The sequence below is a fragment of the Anolis carolinensis genome, chromosome 5, assembly GCF_035594765.1.
Source record: "Anolis carolinensis isolate JA03-04 chromosome 5, rAnoCar3.1.pri, whole genome shotgun sequence".
Lineage (NCBI taxonomy): Eukaryota > Metazoa > Chordata > Lepidosauria > Squamata > Dactyloidae > Anolis > Anolis carolinensis.
Genome location: NC_085845.1, coordinates 108,333,357 through 108,360,852, shown reverse-complemented (window position 1 = coordinate 108,360,852; position 27,496 = coordinate 108,333,357). Strand labels below are relative to the sequence as shown.

The following is a 27,496-nucleotide window of genomic DNA, read 5'->3' as shown; positions in this document are numbered from 1 at the left end:
CTATGTTTGTCTTGTCTTTGTTCTATGTTAAAAGGTATTGAATGTTTGCCTATATGTGTAATGTGATCCGCCCTGAGTCCCCTTTGGGGTGAGAAGGGCGGAATATAAATGCTGTAAATTGGATCCTTTCCAGTCCGGCTTCCGTGCGGGGCATGGGACAGAGACTGTATTGGTTTCCATCACGGATCATCTCCGATGCCAGCTTGACCAGGGCGGGTCGGTGCTGCTTGTGTTATTTGATCTCACCGCAGCATTTGACACAGTCGATCACAGTCTTCTGACCCACCGCCTTGCCGTTGCTGGAGTTAGGGGGACAGCTTTAAATTGGCTGGCCTCCTTTCTTCACAACCGTGGACAGCGAGTGGAGAGGGGAGGCCTGGTCTCTGAAAGGTCCCCTCTACATTGTGGGGTTCCTCAGGAGGCCATTCTCTGCCCTCTGTTGTTTAACATCTATATGCGACCACTTGCTCAGCTGGTCCGAGATTTCGGGCTCGAGTGTTATCAATATGCTGATGACACTCAGCTTGTGTTAAAGATGGAAGGCCGACCAGAGTCCGTACCTGACAGTTTTCATCGGTGCCTCGAGGCCATTATTGAATGGTTGCGTTCCAGTAGGTTGAGGGTGAATCCAGCAAAGACGGAGATCCTATGGCTGGGCCGACCGGGCAGTGGGGATATCCAGTTGCCAACCCTAGATGGCGAAGTGCTACGCCCGTCTTTACTGGTAAAGAGTCTGGGAGTCCTCTTGGATCCTTCATTGACGATGGAGGCCCAGGTCTCCGCCGCTAGCAAAACTGTCTTTTTTCATCTTCGGCAGGCTAGACGGCTAGCCCCCTATCTGTCTAGGGACAACCAGGCTACAGTCATCTCGAGACTGGATTACTGTAACACCCTTTACATTGGCCTTCCTGTGTCGGTGATCCGGAAGCTCAAATTGGTGCAAAATGCAGCTGCCCGGCTCCTTGCGGGAGTCCCAATAAGATGCCACATAACACCAATCTTACGACAGCTGCACTGGTTACCAATTGAGCACCGGATCACTTTCAAAGTGATGGTGCTTACCTTCAAGGCCTTACATGGTCTAGGGCCGATGTACCTGAGGGACCACCTCACTCCCTACAAACCCCAGAGATCCCTCCGTTCTGAGGACCAAGACCTGTTGGAAGTCCCCAGTTTTAAGACCTTGCGTCTAACAACAACCAGACGCAGAGCCTTTTCAGTAGTGGCGCCATCTCTCTGGAACACCTTGCCACCTGAAGTTCGTGCCTTGCGGGACTTGTCGGCCTTCCGCAGGGCATGTAAGACACATCTGTTTCGACAGGCTTTTGAGTTCTGTTGTTGATGTTTTAAAAGGTGCTTTTAGGATGTTTTTAAGATGTTTTTTAAAGATGTTTTTAAGATGTTTTTTAAATTGTTGATTTTAGCCGGTTCTTGTAAGCAGCTCCGAGCCTTAGGGGAGTGGCGGCATATAAGTTTGAAAAATAAATAAATAAATAAATAAATCATATACTGGGAAGACTCTTTTCTGTGTCTGACCACCCTCACCATATCTGGTGAGAACATAGGATGCCTTCTTGGTGATTTTTCCTAGGCTCTGGGACTTCTTTTCTGGAGAGATTAGACTGATTTGCTATCCTTTCTCTGGCAGGTTAAGATTTTGTTTATGGCATGTTTTTAAAGACTTAATACATAATGTAATATATTATGTACTTGATTTATTTTTACTTATTATGGTGTTAACTTGATTTAATTTAATTGATCGTTTAAATACATTTTTGAACTTTTGCTTGATCACTGTTTTTACTGGATTTGTTTTAACTTTAACAAGCTGTTTTGAATCCTCAACTGAAAAAAGATGGGATAAACAATTATGTATGTGTTTGCGTGCGCACATATACACACACACTTAATAAACACAGAAGAATTCCACTCTAAAGTGTAGTCCAGGGAAACCTTTCACCTGATACTACAGAGACAGACGGGTTGCAATTTGCTAAGCTGCTGAAACTTCTGAGAAGGAAAATGTTATCCTGAAGGGCACAAGGAAACAGAGCCAGAAGAAGCAAGTTAAAGGCAGAGACTTCACAGTGAGAAGAGCAAAAAGAGAGATATTGGAGAAGAAAAACTGGAAGACTGAGTAAAGACAGAAATAGATCAGTTACATGTATAGACAAGAAAGGCTTTACTGTTCTGTGCAGCATGAAGATAACTCATTAGTAGAACATTGCAGGCTTTTATGAAGTACCACTATGGTCCTCAAACTTCCCGTCTTGTGACTCTTTTACATCTCCATGCATACATTGCACCCTCCTCCCCCTCACTCCGCCTGACATTGTATATGAGTAAAGTATGTCTGTACATTTTCATATTCATATATATATATATATATATATATATATATATATATATATATATTCTCATATCTTTATAAAGAAATAATATTGTTCAAATTAGGACAGTTTTGTGTAAATACATGCAGTAGCTAAATCAACACAAAATAATATTACAAGATCTCTTTGCAGAAACCGAACTGTCCAACACACCTGCTTTTCTCCATACCTGCTCAAGCCTAACAGAGCACCAATGGCTGAGTTGGGTCTGCCACACATTTATTCATACCCAGTACCGCTTATTCTCATATGCACAGCATGCCTCATCTCCCTTGTAGTGCTCCTACAAAAAAGCATTGCGAACACAAAGCCAAGAGCATTGAGGAGAGAAGCCTGTCTTGCTTCCTAGGACCTCATTGGACCCCATTGAATGCCACCATCCTCCAGCCCTGCCACCTCAAACCCACTTCTTTTGTTTTTCCCCAACCTCGTCCTCCTCTAGTACAACCCATTCTGTGCCTCTATTGCTCCTCAATGATAGTGTGGAGTAGGAAGCCTTGTCATGGCAATGAGTATGAGAAGGAAGCAGAGAGGGCAAAGAAGAAAGAGACGTGGAAAACTTGCTCTCTCATCTTCCTTTCACCCTCTTTGAACAACTATTACATACACTTGAGGATCATGCCCCACAATTTGAGAACCACTGAACTACCTAATTTAGTGAAAAAACACCAATTAAAACTCAGTGTTGTAATATTTTGTATTTATATTTACATGTACATTTTGGTACATTTTTTCCTTTGTTACAGGAAGCAGAGGAATACTGGAAAAGGGAATGTAATGACAGGTTTAAGATGCAGCAACAGTCACACCAACTGGAAGTGCAGGCCTTGGAAAAGAAAACAAGAGAAGAGTTACAGATTGAATTCGAAAGGATACAGAATCAACAGACTTTATTGATAGGTACAGTAGATCATGTTAGGATCATGTTTGACAGTGACTACGGAAATAAAGAATTAGGACTCCCTCCATGGTTTCCATTTTCTTGCCACTTGACATTTCTCAGCAGCTTTTCAGCAGAGCATGGCTATAATTAAATATTAATTTGAAATTATCACCAGTAATTTTAGAATCCAGTCATTTAATCATTGAACTCCAACTTCCCACCTTTGAATAGTGATTAATGTTTCTTATTTCATTAAAATATGATTGTCTTTTTAAAGTAATTTTAAATGATTTAACAAATTGATTAATTGAATTATAATGTTCAATTTGTTAACATTAACAAATTAGTTGTCTCTGGTGATTGAATGCTAACATGTTAAAATTAATGATAACCTTTTCAAAGTCTGCTTTTCAATCACTATTTGAAACTTATGATACCAAGATTTTAGTGTTGCATTACCCACTCAGTCACTTTAGTGTTCTTTAATGCTGTGTTCTCTGTATGCTGTGCTTATAGAGTAACAAGCAGTCTAAAAGCAAAATCAGTCTTAATAACCACCCACTAAACAAACTACTTGCCTACACATACAGAAAGATTTGTTACATCTTTGCCATTGTGGATGAAACACAATAGTAGCAATTTGCTTGATTTTTCAAATTGACTGCTGTATAAATTACAGATTATAATACTGTACTATATAAGACTGTCCTTGAGAAGTTTTCAGAAGCTTCAGCGAGACCAGGCCTGCACAACCTGTGGCCTCCAGGTATTTGGTATTCCAAGTCCCAGAAACTCTAGTCAGCTTGTCCAATGGTCAGGGATTCTGGGATCTGAAGTCCAAAACACCCGGAGGACCTGAGCTGGAACAAAATGCAGCAGATTGTTGTGTGAGTCACACTGGTCTTACAAGAATTGCACAAGAATCTCGGTTTGTTTGCAAGCTGGTGCCAGTTTTGAACTGCGAAGCCCATAATGACTTGTGTATATTATTACTGTATATGTATATTATTAATGACTTGTGGCCAGGTTATCTGAAAGATCACCTTCCCTTGCTAATATGAACCTGCCCAAATGTGAAGTTCCTAAGTGGAACTGTGTTATGTGCTCACCACCTTGTAAAGCTGGGACATCAACTGTGGATCTTCTACCAGGTGGAGTCCATTCCTTCCGAGTTTCTGATGGACAGCAAAGATTATACTATTCCTAATTGGCCACTGAATCCTAAAATTAGGAGTGACCACTCTGACAGTTTTCAGCTGTTCTTGAAGGAAGTGGGGTAGGAATCATGTTTAAACCCAACTGGCTTTTCGGCATGGTTGAAGAAAGGCAAGGGATATAACTTAGGCTGGATCTACACTGCACTATATCCCAGGATCTGATCCCAGATTATCTTATCTTGGGTTATCTGGCAGTGTAGACTCATATAACCCAGTTCAAAGCAGATAATCTGGGGTCAGATCCTAGGATATAGGGCAGCATAGATGCAGTCTGAGGCTCCTTCCACACAGCTGAATAAAATCCCACACATTTTGCTTTGAACAGTGTGGCAGTGTGGACTCAAGATAACCCAGTTCAAAGCAGATATTGTGGGTTATTCTGTTTTAATATTCTGGGTTATATGGCTGTGTGGAAGGGCCCTAAGTCAGCCTTCTACTGGGTCCGAAACACTCTGGGTTTCTAGGAAAGAGAACCTGGAAAATAATGCCCATTTTCACTTCACATGCACCTGTGATTTCTCGTGAGTTGAGAAACTCACTCATTTGTTGTTTTAGTACTATGTGTAAATAATTTTTGTTTTTACTTGCCTTTAGTTATGCATGCTTTTAAAGTGTTTACCCATTGGGCATTTCCTCAGGAGCCATGGTAGGTTGAAAATGATAAACAAATAAATAATAAATGAAAGATGAGTAAGTCTCTGTCCAGGTGGAAACTTAGGTGCCACAATCCAACATCTTTCATTTTGAATTGTGAGCTCTTCAGTTTGATTCCTTTAGTCAGAAAACCAGCTGTGGGAGACTGCAAATATTTGGAACAGAAGGGGCAGCAGACAGAGAAACAGCATGGGAAAGAAAAGTGATAGCTGAATGATTATCGTCAGTGACAGTTGCAGATTTCCAAGCATCTCCTGAAATCTTTTATGTGAATATAGATGGGAGTTGTTGACCTAACCTAGGCTACAAGCCAACACAGGTGGACCTTTTGCTGTGTGCTCCAGATTTGTGTTCAAAAATGACTGACTTGGGAGATGTTCAAATTGAAATGGGGCTCCTTAAGAGTGGATCAAATACAGTTTGAACAAACATGAAGATTCATTAGCAATTATGATTCCGAGAATTTAAGAGAGAACGACGGTATACCCTCAAATATTGATGTATTTTTTTCAAGGTTTTCACATGAAGGAGGGAAATGAAGGACTATTATGTTGTGATTAATGGTTTTAGCTTTCAGTCCACAGTGAATGGTTTTAGAGGAGGTCTCTTATCCTAGTGCTTTAAGGAGCGACATTGGCCAGTGCTTTTGCTAGTTGCTGTGAGTTTTCTGGGCTATATGGCCATGTTCCAGAAGCATTCTCTATTAACATTTTACCCACATCTATGGCAGGCATCCTCAAAGGTTGTGAGGTCTGTTGAAAACTAGGCCAGGAGGGTTTATATATCTGTGGAATGTCCAGAGTGGGAGACAGAACTCTTGCCTGTTTGAGACAAGTGTGAATGTTGCAGTTGGCCACCTTGATTAGCATTGAATAGCCTTTCAGTTTCAAGGTCTGGCTGCTTACTGTCTGGACAGAATCCTTTGTTGGGAGGTGTTAGCTGGCCCTGATTGATTCATGTCTGGAATTCCTCTGTTTTTTGAGTGGTGTTCTTTATTTACTGTCCTGATTGTAGAGTTTTTAAAATACTGATAGCCAGATTTTGTTCATTTTCATAGTTTCATCCCTGAGGCAAGTGTGAATGTTGCAATTGACCACCTTGATTAGCATTGAATAGCCTTGCAGCATCCAGATCTGGCTGCTTCCTGGCTCTGGAGGAATCCTTTGTTGGGAGGTGTTAGCTGTCCCTGATTGTTTCAACCAGAGAAGTCAGCCATAGCAGAGCACTTGATGAACCAACCTGGACACAGCATATTATTTGAAAACACAGAAATGCTGGACCAGTCTACCAACCATCATGTCAGACTACACAGAAGCTTTTGAAATCCACAAGCATGTGGACAATTTCAACAGAAAGGAGGAAACCATGAAAATGAACAAAATCTGGCTACCAGTATTTAAAAAACCCTCTGAAATCAGGACAGTAAATAAAGAACAACACTCTGAAAACAGGGGAATTCCAGTCAGGAAACAATCAGGGCCAGATAACACCTCCCAACAAAGCATTCCCTTAGGCAGGAAACAGCTTTGAAGCTGCAAGGCTATTCAATGCTAATCAAGCTAGCCAATTGCAACATTCACACTTGCCTCAAACAGACAAAAGTTCTTTCTCCCAACCTGGACCTTCCACAGATATATAAACCATACTGGTCTAGTTTCCCACAGACCTCACAACCCCTGAGGATGTGTGCCATAGATGTGGGCGAAACGTCAAGAGAGAATGCTTCTGGAACATGGCCATATAGCCCAGAAAGCTCACAGCAACCCAGTGATACTGGCCATGAAAGCCTTCGACAACACTTTTGCTAGTTCTTCTTTCAAGGGCAGGAATGTCAGAACTGCTTTCGGGGGAGAGCTTGAGCTTCTCACAAGCTTGCTTGCAAAATGCCCTAGACTAGGCATGGGCAAACTTTTTGGCCTTGGGGCTGCATTTTGGGCCCGACTGAACAGACTGGGCCAAGAGGGAGGGTGGCCGGGCACATGCTAGATGGGACAGGCCCAGGAGGGACAGGACCTGTGAGAGGGTAGGGCTGGGAGGGGGCAAGGCAGGGCCTGGGTCATCCTCAGGTTGTCCTCCTGACATAAGGATGGGGCTGCTCACCCCATCCTTATGTTGGGAGCAAAACGAGACATTTGGCGACTCCCCCGATCCGTCTCCTCTGATTTTTGGACTGTCCTGTCAGCATTATGCTGGGAGAAGGGCGAGATAGGTGATGGCCGAGAGTGCTCTGGAGGGCTCTTAGCTGATGTGCCTTCCTCAGCTGCCTCTCAGCATGAAGACAGGGCTGCTTGCACCATCCTTATGGCAGGAAGAGGGCAAGACGTAGTGACTGAGAGCGTTCCAGAGGGCTCTCAGCTGCTGTGTGCCTTCCTCTCCCCATCCTTTCTGCATAAGGATGCGGTGGGCCACCATGTCCTTATGCCGAGAGGACAGGGAAAATGAGGAGGTCCTGAGATAAGTGCCCAGGGGGCCACATCCTGCCCCTGGGTCTTAGTTTGCCCATGTCTGCTCTAGACTCTGCACACAAACTTTCAAATTTTCCAAGTTTCTTACCTATTTCTATTTTGTTCATCATTTTCACATCAACTGACTACCAGAAAAAAGCCCTCTTTTTTCTTTTCTTTTTTTGTAAAATCACCCAAATGCTAAATACTGGTCTTTCAATTACACTCAAAAATCTATTCATGTGAAACCTGGCAGCATTTATCACTTAATTGGCAACACTTCTCTTTACAAACACTAGAATTTTTTCGCAAGCAGTAAAAAGTTCTCTACAGTTCTGTTTTCAAAAAATATGAAGTTTACACATCTGTAGCTCCAAATGTCTTCCATTGGGGTTATTGTGCCTGCAGTTGTGGAGTTCAATTGTCAGTGTGAAACATCACAACTGTGCAGTTACACTACTAATAGGAGATTTGGAATGCCCTTTGTAATACACGCTAAAGGATGAACCAAAATGATGGAATGGGGAGAGGGAAAGCTTTTTTGAAACATCATTCATTCTAGCATAGAAGTAGCTGCCATTTCAATCATTTTCCAGGGAACACATGGAAATGTTTGCTTCCTTTTCAACTGGCAGCTGTTGCCATTTTCACTCCTTTGGCAAAACAGAGAGTGAAGACGATTTATCAGAAAAAGATTATGTTTTCTCTCTGGAGATGCATTGAAGTAAATTTCACAACCCGGAAACCTGAAACTACCTTTACTTGGTCAGAATGAATTCCACAGCTGTTTGGTTCAGTCCTAATATGGTTATCTTGATCTGACAGGAGATATCAAAGTGGAGAAGGAATCTTTGGGAAGCCACTCTGAATGCAGATGGACATGTTTTCACATTTCCACCTGCATTGCAGTGATAATATAATCTGCATTTGAAATATTGAGCTGTGCCTTTTTGTGAAGAAAGACACTTGTGCACAACAACAAGGATGTGATGTTTACATTTATACATAAATATGTGTAGCATTCCTTTCTACTTTTCACTGTCCATGTTAGGACTGTTACAAGCATTTTCCTAATTCAAAATAACATGTGCATTTTCCTACATCCTGAAAGTTTGTAATTGTTTCTAGAGTCTCTGAAGATGGAGCTGTCAGAGCAACAAATATCTTGCATGACTCACAGTAAGGAAAAGGAGGAACTGCAAGGGGAATTGAAGAACACGGTAGCTGCAAAAAGGCAACAGGCAAGCCTCTTACTGAAATGCATTACGATCAGAGGCCAGAAATCCTTCTTTAGGATTGAAAATGCATTTACTTTTTCTGTTTTTAAGAAAAGGAGATGTCTTATTTTATAAGGTAAAAGATAAAGGTTTTCCCCTGACATTAAGTCTAGTTGTGTCTGACTCTGGAGGTTGGTGCTCATCTCCATTTTTAAGCTGAAGAACCAGCGTAGTCCTTAGACGTCTCAAAGGTCACGTGGCCGGCATGACTGCATGGAGCACTGTTACCTTCCTGCCTGAGCAGTCTACTCATATTTGCATGTTTTCGAACTGCTAGATTGGCAGAAGCTGGGGCTAACAGCAAGAGTTCACCCCGCTCCCTGGATTTGAACCGCCGACCTTTCAGTCAACAAATTCAGCAGCTCAGCGATTTAATCTGCTGCACCATCGGGGGCTCCATTATTTTATATCTTATATTTATATCTCAGCTAAAATGACAACCACAATATCTTTTTTGTGATTGTATATGTTTACAATACCCATAGTTGTCTATGTATAATGAGGGCAGGGAAAGGATCTGTCACAAAGTCACCCAGGACAGAATTCTGCAGCCATACACATAAATGATTTCTGAAATTTCATCAGAAGAGATACCAACTTGTTAGATAAAGGGTTAGACCAGGGATCCCCAAACTAAGGCCCGGGGGCCGGATGCGCCCCTCCAAGGTCATTTACCTGGCCCCCACCCTCAGTTTTATAATATAATATTTTTATATCACTTTTAATAATATAATATATTGTATATACATATAATATTGATAATAATATTATGTTATACAATATAATACTACTAATAATACCATATAATAATATTAATTATATGTTATATATTACATATTATATAATAGTACTAGCTTTGCCCGGCCACGCCTTGCTGTGGCTTATGCTTTCAGAGTGTTACTCTTTATTTACTGTCCTGATTTTAGAGATTATATTGTTCTGTATTATTATTAATCACTTTGAATGCAATTTCCTGCTTCTTGGCAGAATGGGGTTGGACTGTATGGCCCATGAGGTCTCTTCCAACTCTACTATTCTATGATTCTATATCACAGTAATTATTACATATTATATTGATAATCTTATATTATCTGCTTAGAACTGGATTATATGAGGCCCCTTCTTCACAGCTGTATAAAATGCACACTGAAGTGGATTATATGGCAGTGTGGAGTCCAGATAATCCAGTTCAAAGCAGTTAATATAAGATTATAAATGGGTTATATAGCTGTGTGGAAGGGCCTTGAGTCTACACTGCCATATAATCCAGTGCAAATTAGATAATCTGTGAAAGAGGCCTAAGTGAGGCCTAAGTCTGCCTGTCCCCTGGGCTGAGTTGGTTGCTAGGAGTGGGCAGAGATTAGTCCTCTAACTGGCAGTAATTGGATAAAAACAATTATTCCTTTCCCTCTAATTAGGACTTTATTTTTCTTTTCTTTTTGTTGTATCAACCTAGAGGCGTGGATGATGGGTTGTGTTGTTAAATTTCAAGGTTGGGGGGGCCTGTAGTTTTGTTGTTTTGTTGGTCGCCGTGATGCCATCACTCATTTATATATATAATAATAGTGATATAGTTCAATATAGTAATATATGATGCTAATATTGTGCTATGCTAATAATATAATATATTGTACATACAGCTGCTCTGAGTCCCCTTCTGGGTGAGAAGGGTGGGATATAAATGTAGTAAATAAATGCAGTAAATAAATAATTAATTTTTAGACTTAGGCTCGGCCAAAGTCTGAAATGACTTGAAGGCACACAACAACAACAACAACAATCCTAATTAATTAACTATCTCATTGGCCAGAAGCAGGCCCACACTTTCCATTGAAATCCTGATAGATTTATGTTGGTTAAAATTGTTTTCATTTTTAAATATTGTATTGTTCTTTCGTTGTTGTTGTTGTTGTTGTTGTTGCACTACAAGTAATACATGTGCAGTATGCATAGGAATTTGTTTGTATTTTTTAAAAAATGATAATTCGGCCCCTCAACAGTCTGAAGGATTATGGACCGGCCCTTTGCTTCAAAAGTTTGAGGACCCCTGGGTTAGACTATCTACAAGCTCGATCTTGTGTCCATTGCCGTACTCATTTATGTGGAATTATGGAATATCCTCATCCCTGATAATAATTAATAATTGAAAAATATTAACCCCTTTCAAGAAAGCACTTGATACAGCTGCATGTATTCTATCATTCAGTAGAAGGTTCACCCAATTATTTCTCTTAGTAATTATTGATCTTATGTGCATTGTAAGCCTAAAGGGAAATTACAAATTTACAAGCCAGTCTGAGTGCCTTTGTAGCTGAGGAGTGGAATAAAATTCTCTAAATAATAAAATAAATAAAATAATAAATTATATGGGTTGCTGTAAGTTTTCCGGGCTGCATGGCCATGTTCCAGAAGCATTCTCTCTTGACTTTTTGCCCACATCTATGGCAGGCATCATCAGAGGTTGTGAGGTCTGTTAGAAACAGGTTGTGAAGTTTCCAACAGACCACACAACCTCTGAGGATGCCTGCCATAAATGTGGGTGGAACGTCAGGAGAGAATGCTTCTGGAACATGGCCATACAGCTCGGAAAACTCACAGCAACCCAGTGATTCCGGCCAAGAGAGCCTTCAACAACATAATAAATTATATGTTTTACTAAATGGAATACTGCTACCCACATCCATCCTATGTAGACACCAGTGTCAAATATCTCTATTTTTCCCTTAGGAAGCAAGTTACCAGAATCAGATAAAATCTCTTAAAGATGAACTGGAGAAATGTCAGAATGAAATCTCTGGGCTGAAGAAGGAAAATTCCCTTCTGAAGGACACAATGGATTTACTGAGTGTGGATGTGGAGCGACAGAAGCAAACATCTACACAGCTACAGGACAGGGAGAACCAACAGAGAAGGTTTGACACTCATTTCATGCCTCTCATGTAGTGGATTAGATAGCAGCAACTAGTTCCAGCCCCTTGAACCCAATGAGTACTATCCAGTTCCAGTTACCACTCCCGGGGCAAGGCATTTTAACTGTAGGGAGAATAGGGCCTTTCACTTGGCTAGAAATCTCATTTGAGTTAACTTTGGCCATCCATTTACCACAACCTGCTTAAAGTGGCCCTCTAATCATGTTACTTACTGATTAGTATCAAATACTTCATAGTAGTAGTAATATTAATATAATTAAAATAAACTGTTAAAACACGATATCATTCATATACACACACACACACACACACATAGAACAAATATTTAAACACCAATACTAATAAAATGTCATGTTAAAAGTCATAGTTTAAAATTATGCCATATGAGATAGATATTTAACTGTGTTTTAAATTTTAACAGCTCATTTAGCTGTTGAATCTCTTCTGGCAGTTTATTCTGCAGTCTTGGGGAAGTGGATGGGAAGGTCCTCTGGGTGACGGTTGCCAATCAGGTTCTGGATGGATGGAGTAAGCATTCCCCAGAGGACCTCAGTGTAAGGGGTGGATTATATGGGAGAAGATGATCCTGCAGGTAACCCGGACCCAAACCATGTAGGGCTTTAAAGGTCAAAACCAACACTTTGTACTTTGTCTGGAAACTAACTAGCAATCCAGTGGAGTGACTTCATGCCTAGATGTTCCTGTAACAAGTCTGGTTGCTATGTTTTGACCTAACTGGAATTTCCAAACTTGGTATAGAGGTAGCCCAATGTACAGCATATTGCAGAAGTCCAGCCTTGAGTTTACCAGCACCTGCACTACCATCTTTAGGTCCTCCAATTCTAGGAAGGGGCATAGCCTAAGCTGATAGTAAGCATCTATCTGAGCTGCCATTTGGAGAGATGAATTAAGGAGCACTCGCAGGTTGCAAACATTGTCTTTCAGGGAGTGTAACCCCACTCAGAACTGGTTGATACACCTCCAACCCCAGGTTAGGACACTTAACAACAAGCACTTATATCCTAGCTGGATTAAATTTCTATTTGGTTTTCCTTATCCAACCCATTACCTCCAGGCATTCATTCAGATGAGACCTGTTATCCTTAGCTGAGGTTATTCTTGAAGGCATGGAGAAATATATTTGGGTGTTATCAACATATTGATAGCACCCCACCTCATGCCTTTGGATGATCTCCCAGCAGTTTCTTGTAAATGTTAAAAAGCATTGGGAATAGAATAGCACCTTGTGGGACACCACAACCAATCCTTTTTTGAGGAGCAGCTAATGAAGAATAATTTTCTTCTCACAGTAGGTGATTCGTGCCCTTCGTTGCAAATGCTTATTAGAGGAAGTCCGTGATATTTCTTCAAAACCAGGCTGATATATAAAATGTTCACCAATCACCGCAACATGTTTAATAATTGATACTTAATATTTATAATTACCCTTGTTTAAATACACATTTTCATCTTATTACTAAAGATTACTGGAGGAGGACCTAAAAGTCAAACATAAAAAAGACCTGGACATATTGAAGGAAGATCACCACCAAGAGATGAAAAATATGATGTCTGAGTTTAGTAATTCACAAGCTCTTCTCCATGCAAAGATTGTCTCCTTGGAAAATGAGTAAGTGGTGTTATGTGTCCAAGATGAATATATGTGGTGGACTGGGGAAAATGTTAATACTTCAGGTTTGTTGTGGTTGTGTTATCCCCTTATTTTCTCTTTCATCTGATTCTGCTTCCTTTTCCTTTTCAACATTATGTTGCACTTTAACCTTTGCACACAACACCACACAGGAGTCCAATAATAATACCTAAACAGTTTATTCAGAAAAGCAAATATCAAAAGGCCAAAAAGCAAAAGGTAAGATAAAAAGCAAAGTCCCAAAAAGCAGTAGTAAAAGGGCATTCAAAAAAGTCCAGGCAACAAAAAGTTCTGTTCAAAAGGACCACGTATAGCAAAAAATCAGGAATCAAAACATAGACACAAACCCATTAACAGGAATACAGGAACTTCTTCTAAAAACATGAATTCCATGAACATGAGTTTCAAACGTTTCCTAAGATCTTAGACGTGGAACAAGACCTGAGATCCACATGGTAATGCAGTGTTGCCTGATCTGGCCCTCAAGTAAACAAACCCTTAATTTAAGGCCCCCATAAAGCCAGGAAGTCATGCCTTTGACACCTGCTCTGTTTGGGTTTTACACACAGATCCGTTCTCCCAAGCAGAATTCTGATCTAAAATCCCCTCATTTCCCTTACTGGAAAACCCTTCAGTCCTCACAATCCCTTTATCTTCATCCTCTGGATTAACTACAACACATGAACCATGATACAATACAGAGGTCTCCAAAATTTTGCGGCCTGTAGGCATATATGGGATTTTGAAGAATTGCTGCACAAATGGCTGCTATAGGAGCATAACTATTTTTTAAAAGGCTGTCATGGTGATTCTGGTCAGTCACAACATGGCGAGAAGATAAAAAATGAAAAATCATACATCTTCATAATTTTTATAAAGAAACCTTCTATACCATCAGGAAACCAACGCTTTATATATGTGTCCATTAAAAGCCAAAGATTCAGTGCCTGGCAACAGTACCATGGCATAAAAATATGAATGCATGGACTCTCGTAATTTTTAAACCGGACACCAAAAACCCACCAGATTTAAACTTGTATAGTTATTTATGGGTACAGATATTTAACAGTGTAAAACAATGTCTACTGTCAAGTTCTAGTAGCTGAAAATGTCTCAATGTAGAATCTCTGCTCCCCATTCTAAGACTACATTTCTCTTTGCTGCCTACCATCCTTTCTTCTACTATTCTGCCTAAATTTTTTCAGAATAATTTTGCAACCAGACAGATCTTGAACAAGAGAAATACATTAACAATATAAACTGCAGGTGTGCTTAATAATACAAGGTTGCAATTGTATGCCCAGCTATTTGAAAGTGAAGTTTATTGAATGTAATGAATTTACTGTTAGGTAGACCTAAATAGGACCTGGTTGTAATCACAGGTACAGAATATGGGAGTTAGAGTTCAATCGAGTATCTTTAAAATCTTCCTCATTTAAAAGAGAGAGAATGAATAGGGCATAAAACTTTGGCTTAGTTGCTAAATTTAGCCATCTTGAGAATAAGATACGAAACATAATTAAAGAGATTTTAACTAGAACCATGCTTTAAAACTTTTGAAGTTGATGGAGGGTTAATGGATTATTAGCAGCATAGCTGCTGTGTGCTTTCACAATTCTGGAAACCTCACTAAGTGGTTTTCATCCTGTGATAAATAACAGGCTTAAAGAATTGGAAGAGAAACCGAGAAAGAGAGAGCCTAGGCTGGAAGACCGACATCTTATAGACTGCCTTCAAGATAAATTAAATGAAAAAGAAGAGATGATCAAGGAATTAATGGTGAGCTTTTCCGTAATGCATACTAGCATGCTATATAGCATCGATTTAAGAAGTTAGCAAGACACATTGGCTGTGATTGTTGGCCAGTATAACTAGACTGGCATCGGTAGTCGCAGTGATACAGGCAGTGGCACAGCAGTGGGGATGAAATGGCACTCAGCTCTGTGGCAACAAGGAGACAGCAGTGAAAGCCATCTGCCTCCAGACAGAAAGATGTCCTTCTAGTTCACAAGCTGCTCAGGAGCTGACTGGGCACGGGCATCTATGGCAACAGAGGTGGCTTGTTCTGCTGACGCCCTGCTAGACACCGCTCCAAAAGAACCTAACATTGGCAGGAACAGTGTTCTGTTCAATTTTGAATACATACATGTTCCTTTCAGAGCTGTCCTATTGTTAAATGATGTAATACTGTATTTTAGAATGGTTAAGGGAAAAACAAGTGTGTAAACATAGTTATATGGGAGAAAGTTCCATTTCACCGAATGAGACTTACTTCTGAGTGAAATATTAATAAAATACTTTCACAATTCTATACGTGGAAGAAATTAATAGGTATAATACAGCCCAAAAGTGCACTTTTCAGAGCTTGTGATTTCAGTTTTCATTTGCTTCTGTCTTTCAAACTGAAATTAAGAAAGTTTAATGTTTGATAGGAGAAAGGGAAATCGTGCTAGTTCTATTTTTTAACCAACAGACCCCTTTAGTAATTTTAGAGTGCATTCTTTTCAAATTTAATTATACGGGGTTAATAATGTCATAGTGCCTTTGTTTTTCTGCTGAAATGCCATCATGGTTTTCCCTTATCTGCTCTATAGTAAAAGCCAAACAAGTGTTCTCTAACCAGCACATAGGTTTTCCTTGACAGGATGGAAGAAAACTTCAGCAGTCGCTTATATCCAGTGCAGAGTCTCATCGCAACCGGTCCTTTTCTTTTAATACAAATCCTACCACATGTTTGAATCCCATTGCAAAGGTAACAAAAAACATTGAAATGGACAAGTCTATAGTTTTGAGTCATTCTATCACCTTCAAATTACTAAATGCCCAACTACTATTAGTAGAAGACAAACGTTGCAGTAATTACATACATATGGTTGTGTCCAATGTACGAGGGTTATCCAGAAAGTAGATTACATTTTGGAATTAAAAATGAACAAAGTATAGGAGAAAACATTTACCATATGCAGTTGAAAGCCACACCCAAATACCACTTCTCAACATAGTCGCCATTCAAATCTAGGCATTTATCATAGCGATGAATGAGTTTGGCAACTCCTTCCCCACAAAACTCTGCCGCTTGCATCCTCAATGCAGCGTTTTGGCGATGATGCACAGCTGCGGGAAGGGGTGACCAGCTGGTTGAGGATGCAAGCAGCAGAGTTTTGTCCAACAATCAGGCTTTAAAAGAAGCAGGCTTTTAAAGACTTGTGTTTTAAAGAACGGGCCAGGGGGTGCTGTGTAGCGTTTTAATTACACTATGTAACATGATTTTTGTTCCTGAGTTATAAATGTCATTTCCTAATTGGTTCTATCATAACAACATGGAAAAACTTTATTAAACTGCAAAAACTTTGTTTTTGCGGTCTACACAAAAGGTTAAAGATGGCACATAGAAAGGTTAAAAATGGCAGCCGCAAAAACAATGTTTCTGGAATAGAACAATTACTTTCAAAGTAAGTACCACATAGTTAAACAGGAAATAAACACTTTCAAACCAGGAACAGATTTTCCCCCCCAAATTTTATTATATAGTGGTTACAGTTTTTAATGGTTTTAAGTTATTTTAAATATTTGTCTTAACAATGTTATGGTTAATTCTGTGTTTATATGTTGTGGGTTCTAGATTGTAACTTGTACTGTTTTTAGTATTGTGAGCCAGTTTGAGTCTCGTTTAAGAGAAAAAAGTGGGGAAATAATAATAATAATAATAATAATAATAAGAAGAAGAAGAAGAAGAAGAAGAAGAAGAAGTAATTGTTCGTTTTGTGAGCACAGCTCTTTTCCTACTCACAGAGCTGTTAGACTGGAACTGATCTTTAGAACAGTAGTCTGATCTGATGTTAGGCAGTAAAATAATTACTCATACTTTTTTCAAAAAAGTATTTACTGTTTTTTCATAATCGTCTCTGTATAGTCATTCTGTCTACCTTCAAGAAACTTTCTCTGTGTTGACTTATTTACTAGGGAGCATGGTTGGTGGGAATGCAGGAAAGGGCCTTCTTGGTGGAGGTGCCCTGGCTCTGGAATGCCCTCCCCAAAGTAATTAGATAGGCTCCCTCCCATTCTTTGCTAGCTACCATGAATTTAAAAATTCTTATAAAATTACACACACCTACAAATCTTCAGGTTAAAAATTGTTCTTTAGTTCATTACAGTGTCTGGTTAGTACATACCTCCTTCAGACCTAACAGCCACATATGTCACCAGGAGACCAACAACCCATACAGAATTACGCTCACTTAAATTATTTCAACGTTTTTCAAATCACAGTTCTAGACTTGGCCTATTCCTCTGTAGCTGGGCGAAAATCATGTGGCACTCGAGATCTTGCTGAACTGCAAGGTCCAACAGCCTAGCTATTAAACGTAAATTATGAGGAATGCTGAAAGCTGCAGTCCAGTATCATCTGAGGCCATATGTTTCCTATCCCTGCTCTGTAGATTATGTCAGAGTATTTGCAGTGCAGCAGTAGTTGGATGGAAGCAGTGGAGCGCGGAACGAAGAGACACTCAGAGACATTGGTATAACTATTTACAAAGTTTTACTGTATGCAACAGTAATCAGCACAGACATACTTGCAGACGACAGACGAACACGGGACTGTTCTGTTCTCCAACAGAACCTGACTCGAACTCTATGGAGACAGAACCCAACTGAACTGATGCAATCGGTATGCACAAACACTTGTGTCTGGATACTCCCTAGTTCCAGCCACACATCAAGGTCATCATAGCTTCTTGGCAATTAACTCTTTCCACACTATGGTACATTCTAGATGATGCAATCAGTTGCAATACAAGCATGGCAAAAGTTGCATTTAAACACTATCAATACACAAATCCCACATTAACAGATTAGACATGGCTTCCTAATTTGAAAAACCTGATTTGAAAAACCAAAATAATGTATACCCCCATTTGCTTCAGCAAATTGTACGGTATGTGTTGTGGTGTTCTTTCAAGTAATTTCCAACTTATATAACAACAACAACAACAACAACAACAACAACAACAATAATAATAAACAACTTTATTTGTATTCCTCCCTATCTCCCCAAGGGGACTCAGGGAGGATTCCAACATACAATGGCAAACATTCAATGCCTCCATAAACAAATACTGACATAAAATCCCAGAGAAAACCCGCATATAAAAGTAACATTAAAACCTAACATCAAATTAAAGCCTAGCATCAGTAAATTAAACCTAACATCAATAAATTGAACTATATGTGGTCAAACAAAATTATGTAATAACATAAAATCCAAACATCCACATTAGTTTATAACAGCCAACTAGAGTTCACAGTGTGGGTTGGTTATGTGAGCAAATGATGATCATTGGGCTGGTGTGGATTAGGAAGGTTCAAATACAATATAGTTCTCAGCCAGGGGCCCAGTAGTGATCTCTTGTTATCTAATCCTCCTCCTCTCCATATGCTAGTGAGTATAAATAGGTCTTCAGTTGTTTTTTGAAGGAGAGGAGGGAGGGGGCCAGCTTCATTTCTTTGGGGAGGGAGTTCCAGAGGTGGGGGGCCACCACAGAGAAGGCCCTCCCTCTCGTTCCCACCAGCCGTACTTGAGAAGGGGGTGGGACCAAGAGCAGGGTCAATTTATGGTGACCAAGGCAAATGTATCATAGAAATGTCATTGTAAGATTTGTTCAGAGGGGATTTGTCTTCAACCTATTCTGATGCTGAGGGACTGGGACTTGCCTAAGATCACCAGTCAGTTTTCATGGCCGAGCAGGAATCCAAACTCTGGTGTCCAGATTCCTAGTCCAAAACTCAAACCATTACACCACACTGGCTATTAAAGTATACCCAATACTAATGATCAAAACCAGCTTGGTTCAAGCTTTGTCATTGTAAGTCTTGTGGGTTAAATGTGGTCTGTCTCCTTGTTGGGGTAACCTGAGCTGGGAAATTCCTAGATTAAATCTTAGCTCTGCCATGAATTCATGTGCCATTTATCTCCCTGTGCTCAGCCACTTCTGCAATACAGAGATAATAAAGTGACCTACTTGCCTGTACTGTTGCAAATAGGTATCGATATAACCATGTGAAAAGTGTTTTGGATATGCTTATCTTCTGAGCATTAGTAATGTTCTAATAATGTAATCATGTAATTAAACCTATTATAATAATCTTCCGTGATACTTAAGTATACAATCTGTCTTTTTGTTATTTATCATAAAGCAGAAGAAGAACATGGATGACGCTCCCAGCCGAATTGTAAGTGTTCCAAATTTAGCCTCCTATGCAAAAAGCTTTCTGACCGGAGATTTGAGGCCTAAAAGAAACTCGCCTCAGATCACAAAATCTACAAGTTTAGATCGGAATCCAGGCTGTGTCCGAGTGTGCTATCCATCTGTACAAGCTTTGGAGATCAAACCTGCCCCAAGGTAAGTCACCACTCTGTATTTGCAGTGAAAAAATAGAGAAAATTGGAGCAAATAAAACATAATTTTTTGAATAATAAACTTCTACATGTTAAACTTGTTCAGCACTCCAAGAATCTGCTGCTAAATGCCAGCTTTTGGAGCAGCAGAAGAGTGACAGCAAACAAAGGTACAAGAATAGAGGGAAATGTTTTTTAAAATTAAATTTGCTAGCACATTTAGCCCACAGTGTAATACTTTTGTTAAACATTATATTTCTGTTGTCGAAGGCTTTCATGGCCAGAATCACTGGGTTGCTGTGAGTTTTCTGGGCTGTATGGTCATGTTCCAGAAGCATTCTCTCCTGATGTTTCGCCTACAACTAAGGCAGACATCTTCAGAGGTTGTGAGGTGTATTGGAAACTTGGCAAGGGAGGTTCATATAACTATGGAAAGTCCAGGATGGGAGAAAGAACTCTTGTCTGTTGGAGGCAAGTGCAATGTTGCAATTAATCACTCTTGTTTTCAGAGTGTTATTCTTTATTTACTGTCTTGATTTTAGAGTTTTTTTAACACTGGCAGCCAGATTTTGTTAATTTTCATGGTTTCCTCTTCTGTTGAAATTGTCCACATGCTTGTGGATTTCAGTGGCTTTTCTGTGTAGTCTGACATGGTGGTTGTTAAAGTGGTCCAGCATTTCTGTGTTCTCAAATAATATGCTGTGTCCACGTTGGTTCATCAAGTGTTCTGCTATGGCTGACTTCTCTGGTTGAGTTAGTCTGTGATGCCTTTCGTGGTCCTTGATTCATGTTTGGGTACTGCATTTGGTGGTCCCTATGTAGATTTGTGCACAGCTGCATTGTATACAGTAGATTCCAGCAAAGGTGTTTCGAATTGCAATCATAAATCTACTCCCCTCAGATCAAGACTCACTGAGTTTCTAAGTAGCCATGCATAGGATTGCATTATTAACTGCAGAGTAGGAAGGCTACTTCACACGTTCAGAGACAATTGACCCTCAGTTTTTAGTGGACTGATACTCTGGAGATATGTTCTTTGATTGCTAGTCCCAACTAAAGTTGACCCATTAAATCAGTTGCTGAAAGCAGTTAACACTTAATGCAATGGGCTTGTCTATTTCACTTAGATTGGTACTAACAAGTGGATTTAGGTCATCACATCATTATTTACAATAGCATTTTTTGAATGTTTTTCAGCATACAAAGCGCTTTCCTACACTAATTTGGTAATCCCTACATATTTCCTGATTCTGAATCAGGTCAATGTATTGTTCCCATTTCTGAGCATGAGGCTGACAATGGGTACAGTTAATCCCATTTTCTGGGTATGAGGCTGACAATGGATAAAGTTGAGTAATTTTAGTATTTGCATATAATTGTCATGGAGTGGATTATAATTGTTCGGTACATCATTTCAGTCACTTTAGAAGTTTATGTTTTCTTATGCAAGTCCTGCTTGGACATGAGGACATGGTCTATTGATCACGTGTCAGGCCAATTCCAAATCCACTGCAATAGTATAAGGTAAAGGTAAAGGTTTCCCCTGACATGAAGTCTAGTTGTGTCCAACTAAGGGGGGTTGGTGCTCATCTCCATTTCTAAGCCAAAGAGCCGGTGTTGTCCATAGACACCTCCAAGGTCATGTGGGCAGCATGACTGCATGGAGTGCTGGTACCTTCTGCAGAAGCAGTACCTATTGATCTACTCATATTTGCATGTTTTCAAACTGCTAGGTTTGCAGAAGCTGGGGCAAATAGCGGGAGCTCAATCTGCTCCCCGGATTCAAACCACAAACCTTTCGGTCAGCAAGTTCAGCAACTCAGTGGTTTAACCCGCTGCACCACCATAATAGTCTAGTTATGGAAATTTATCAGAACAAGGGATTACTGTCACCAGGTTATCTCCATGTACAAATGGGTATAGCTTTCCATATGGACACCTTATCATTGCGGCTACTTCAGTCTGTAGTCGTTTGAAATGAGGAATACTTATACACTACATGCCTCATTCAACATCTATAATAGCCATCTATTGTTGTATGTACAGGTATATTTTAACAGCCTGGATCTACACTGCGATGTAATGCTGCATGAACTGCATGATATGGCCAGTGTAGACCCACATAATGCATCTCAATGCAGTTGAATGCACTATATAGCAGTGTAGATCCAACCATAGATGCCAATATGCATTTGTATTCCTCTCAGCACACTGATGTGTGTGTTAATACATGGCAATGGAAGCTACATTTCCGGTTACCAATGTAGTTGCTTGCAGCTCAAAAAAGTAATGCCAAGTATAGACCTGTTCATTTTAATGTGCTGCAGTTGTTTTGCTGCAACAGTGTAACATGGTTACCTCCAAGGAAATCTGAGAACACTGCAACATTCTGATAATACAAGTCACAATAACAACAAGGTGCTCTAAAATTCAAGGAATTAAGTTACTGACAGAAATCAGATTACACTAAATCGGCATTTGTTCAAAACCTCTTTTCACAATTTCATATCATTTTGAAGAGAAGATGAATGTTCAGATGCCTGGTTTTTAGGTATTTGCATTCTGGAGTATTTCAACATATTAAAGTTCAGTTTGTACAGCAACTCAAACTATAAAGAAGCTTAACTATGTGTTAATGGGATATCTCCACTGACACAACACATGATATGTTCCTATTTATTTGAAGTGTTATAGCTCAGTTGTCAGTCCAATTAAATTCAAGGCAGCCTACATGACATAGCAGTAGGACTAAAAAACCAACAAGCAAAACACACATGGTCTTCCCAATCCTCTGGCTCTAATTTATGGGACAAGGATGTGCTTTCCTTTCCTTCATAGTGTAAAGGCAACTGGGAAATGCAGTAGTGTTGTTTGAGGCAAAGAGAAAGGAAGCCAGCTGTCTGCATCTGCTCCACCTCTGTATGGGGATTGGGGCCTGACTTTATTTCTTGCTAAATTCTCCCTCCTGTTAAACAGGCAATGCCTTCTAGCAATGAATCTAGTTCTTGCTTAATTTTATTCATCTGTTGTCTAAATCCAACTGCAAATTTCAACTAGAGAAAAGCCATAGAAGTAACTACTAGTCAACAATTCAGCCCATTACTTCAATGATTCTAGTCTAGCTGGAACTAGCATCTGAATGTTATTTATTTACTTACAATATTTATATTCCGCCCTTCTCACCCCAAAGGCGATTCAGGGTGGATCACCTAATATACATATGCGACAAACATTTGATGTTGTTTATACATTGACAAGACAGACAATTATACATAGAGGTATATGTATAGGCTTTTCCCATTTTAACCCCATAGCTTGTTTTTAGGAAATGTCCAGCTAGCAATCGTCTCAGTGTGGTCAGTTAATGTATTACAAAGAACATACCTTTCAGTACTTTGGTTATTATTTATTAAAAGAAAAGTCTTCTAATAAATTGTGCACTTTTATTGAAATATATGTATATAATTTATAACATCATATCAATATGTACGGGTATAGACAAAAAGGATTGCTATTTCCCCATATGAAATCTTCAAGAATTTAAGATCTGGATAGTTTAAGGGGTAATAATATTCCTGACTGATTCTTTGCTGTCACACTTTTAGTCCTAAGAATTTGAAAGGAGACTTCTCATCAAAGAGTTACTCAGGGCTAGGTAAATCAAAGCGCCTATATGTCTTATTGAAAGGCTTCATGGTCAGAATCACTTGGTTGTTGTCAGTTTTTTCAGGCTGCATGGCCATGTTCCAGTAGCATTCTCTCCTGACGCTTCGCCAGACCTCTGAGGAGGCTTGCCACAGATGCAGGCAAAATGTCAGGAGAGAATGCTACTGGAACATGGCTATATAGCCCCAAAACCACAACAACCCATCTTTATGTCTTCTCGTGCAGAGATCATAGATAATATCTACTGCTTAGCTACCTCAAAAATAGATGTCACCATCTTGTATCTAACATCAACAGAATTTAAACTACCTTTCCAATTGGTGTATCCATCCAGAGGCTCCACGGCTCTCTGGAATAGGTCTTTTACCAAGAAGTGGGATCCAGAAGGAGGACATCACTGCATGTCTTAATTATTGCACTATTTATTTATTTATAAGTATTCTTGAAAAGCTAGAGCATTCCCCAAAAGAGGGAAAACATAGCACTTTCAAACTGGATATTATTATGAAATGTTATTACTTTGAGAAAAGAATTCATTACCTCAAATGTACCAATTAAACATAGAGGTGTGCATTCTTCCAGAAACATTTGTCTCTTCAGCAAGTTGCCAGTGACAGACTTTAAATTTACAATTGCCCTAGAGGTATCCTACTAACCGTTGTGCTCAAGAGAAGCAAAATAAATGGGCATGAATGAGCTTCTGTTCTTCATCCCATGTGATATCAAAAGTCTCCTCCAGTCCCTGTATTCTTCAAGCAAAATATGAAATGGAGGGAGTTCTCTCTCTCTGATGTATATATTTGGGGCACATCTGCATCCAGCTACCCAAATAACATTACACATGATCCTCAAGGGATTTTAGAAGTTGCACATCTCTGCTTTAATACAATTGTTGCTTTCACCTTATGCAGAATGAAGGATTTTCCACTCCTTTTCACTTGCTATGTTAACAAGACTCTTTTATAAAGCTATGAGATGAGATGTGACCTAGCAATTCCAATAAAGCCAAAATCCTCGACAGCCACCTAGTGACTACACGCTTATGATAAAGGCAGAAATTCATTTCAGTTCTTCAGCCCCATAGCAGTTATATTGGTTTGTCACACCATGGCAACAGGCAGAAATCAAAGATCCCAACTGCTGAGTGGATGAGAAAATGAAAGCAGATAAGCAGCTTTCAGACATGGATTTGCCTTTTGTACTACTGATAATTCACAAGTCTTCTATACCTTAGTTACAGCAACCAGCTGTTTGACACAGGATCTAAACTGAGATCAGCAATTTGTAAATGATACAATTCTGTCTAGAGAAAAGTGAAATGTCCACTTATTATTTAGGCCTCACTTAGTCCTGCCAGTTCTACACTGATTCAACTAATTAGAACATTTGCAGTAAACAGGTTTTTACACTCACAAACATATTTTTCCAAGTTATTGCTACATCATGGGCAGCATGCCTATTCTATAAAAGAGATTTAGGACATAAGCTGGGTGCTTGCTATTGCTGTCTGTCTTCATATTTATTTTGTTTTGTTTTTTTCAGGCTGCAAAACACTGAAATATCGACCCCCAAAGATGCTGAGAAACCAGACCCTCGACATCAGGAATGGTTTACTAAATATTTCTCTTTTTGAGTGAAAAAGAGAGTGAAAACATTTCTATAATTTCTATCCTTTACACAGCATTTTACAAACCAGCCTAAGTAAACAAGCCACAAGTTTACTATTCAAACTCAGACACATGAAGAATTCAGCCAGATTGAGAAACTAATGTGTTAGCAGTGCTATGTACTAACAAATACATATTCTTGATACTCTGTAGCTACTTGTAAAATGGATTGCAAGTTTTAATATATGCTAATATTTTATTTAAAATTAACTTATTGCTTTTTTATTTATTTTATTATTTTGTATCATTTCCTAGGACTGGAATTCATAGAGAAATATGCACTCCTTTAACAGCCTGGGCCTGTGCCACTTGGGATTTTATTAATTTTATTAATTAATTAATTTGCTGTGGTGTTTAACCCACCTTGTGCCGGCTGAGCTGCTGACTTGAAGGTCAGCAGTTCAAGACCGCGAGACAGGATGAGCTCTTGTCTGATAGCCCTAGCTTCCCATGCAGGGACATGAGAGAAGCCTCCCCACAGGATGGTAACACATCAGGGCATTCCCTGGGCAACGTCTTTGTAGACAGCTGATTCTCTCACACCAGAAGCCACTTGCAGTATGTTTTCAATTCGCTTCTGACACGATAAAAATTAATTTTATTAATTTCAACCCATTGAGATTCCACAGGCAGAATTAAAATCATAACAGCAATAAAACTGAAACCAGTAAAACATGGTTATATCAAACAGTATATAGAAAAAGCAACATAGGACAAAAATAAGGCAATTTGAAATACCTAAGACAATACCAGGGATTTCACCAAGTGCTGAAAAGATATCAGACTTATGTAAACATCTGTGGAAATGTGAGAATTTAAAAACCAATTCTGACTTAGCATCCACCACATCTGGTAGCAGTAGAAATTGGAAGTCTCCAGGGAAACTCCTAATGTAAAGGGCACTTGTGGTCCTTGACATTCTCTAGCCTTAACCCAGCTGTTACTGTTAGCTGTAGTAAAAACTTTGGTGACTATAGCTAGTAGCTACACAGCTCTTCGGACAGCTATAACTTTCCCCATATTTTTTCCATTTAGGGTCACTTTTTAAGAATTGATTTGTTGCTATTGCCATACAACATCCCTTTTATATATAAATAGTGGATCTTTAAAATGTATATTGTACAGTATTTGGAAGTGGAATGATTGTAGTAAAGTGATTTAAAAATCAGTCATATGAGTGTGTGTTTTACTTTGTTCCAGTACATTTTAAACAACACTGAAAGTTAAATTTCTATTTATTTGTATTTATATCAGATGCACGACTGAGTATTTATATTGTTGCAATGACTGCATAGCAATTTCAAGTCTCTGGTTTCCTAAACTCTATATTTAGTAGAGTGAGCAGGGTTAACACATGTGAAAAACCCCATTTGTGTGGATTTCCTCTTTTTGGCAACTCAGAAAAAGTGCTATCTCTTTAAGAATGTTGTGGGCAAGAAATTACAGGTGCAATGGGGGTGAAAAGCTGAGTAGCCCTCAGCAACAGAAAAGCCCTGGCACTTTTGGAACACAGGCAGCCCATCACAACAGTTAATAGAGTTGCCAGAGAGGACACTGGAAAGTGCTTTTGTAGAACAGGAAATTTCCACCAGTATTATGTATAGCAACTCCATTTAGTTTTCAACCTGGTAACCATAGTTGTTACTAGTAACTTTATCTGAGAAAATTGATTTAGTCTATGAACGTTTATGCTACTAACTGCCTTTTCTCAATCTCTAAAGATCTCTCTAAAGATACTGATATTCCAGAATATTTCTTCAAATTCTAGTAGTTGCGCATCAATGTAAAATTAGAAGTAGGTTCTTGGTAACCAGGTACATCTTTCAAACTGCGATTGCACTAAACTACTAAATCTATTTAAATATTTAGTATCACACCAATAATGGTTATGTACTGGCATGTGTCACCAACATGCATTATAGCAAAAAGAAGTGTTCTTTTTCCCAAAGATCTGTACACTTTCCCTTGAATTCATAGACCTCCCTCGTGGAACTTTGGCTGCCCATTCCCTGTGGTACACCTCTGTGTTGCAATGACATTTGGGAATATCTTTTTATTGGGTTAAGCAGCAATGCTTTTATTATAACATCCATTTAATACATAAAAGTGAAGTATTTTGCTATTTCAAAGAAACAATGTAAGAAGAAATCCATCCAGTGTCAGCTACTGATCATATTTAAAACTGGGAAATCCTTTTGGAACAAGTATTCATGGAAAATATATGTACAAAAACAATGTATTTGCAAGGGAAGTCATATGAAATAATTCCAAGTGTTGGCAATCATGTGGTGCTTTTTAAAATAAAACTATGTGAACACTG

At 39.3% G+C, this 27,496-nt stretch overlaps 1 protein-coding gene across 5 annotated transcripts in view; it reads left to right on the top strand.

Annotated features, from left to right (window-relative positions):
• Positions 1-27,496, top strand: part of fam184b (family with sequence similarity 184 member B) — a 103,683-nt gene extending 76,187 nt beyond the window's left edge. Inside the window, exons 11-18 of one of the 5 annotated variants that reach the window (XM_008111301.3) lie at positions 3,137-3,290; positions 8,717-8,829; positions 11,593-11,777; positions 13,279-13,425; positions 15,108-15,225; positions 16,091-16,198; positions 19,645-19,847; positions 25,052-27,496. In XM_008111301.3, coding sequence (XP_008109508.3) covers positions 3,137-3,290; positions 8,717-8,829; positions 11,593-11,777; positions 13,279-13,425; positions 15,108-15,225; positions 16,091-16,198; positions 19,645-19,847; positions 25,052-25,142 — 1,119 coding nt within the window. In that variant the 3' untranslated portion in view covers positions 25,143-27,496. Of the gene's footprint in view, positions 1-3,136; positions 3,291-8,716; positions 8,830-11,592; positions 11,778-13,278; positions 13,426-15,107; positions 15,226-16,076; positions 16,199-19,641; positions 19,848-25,051 lie in introns of those variants that run through there. The other 4 variants (XM_008111300.3, XM_008111303.3, XM_008111302.3 and 1 more) reach the window with 4 other exon arrangements.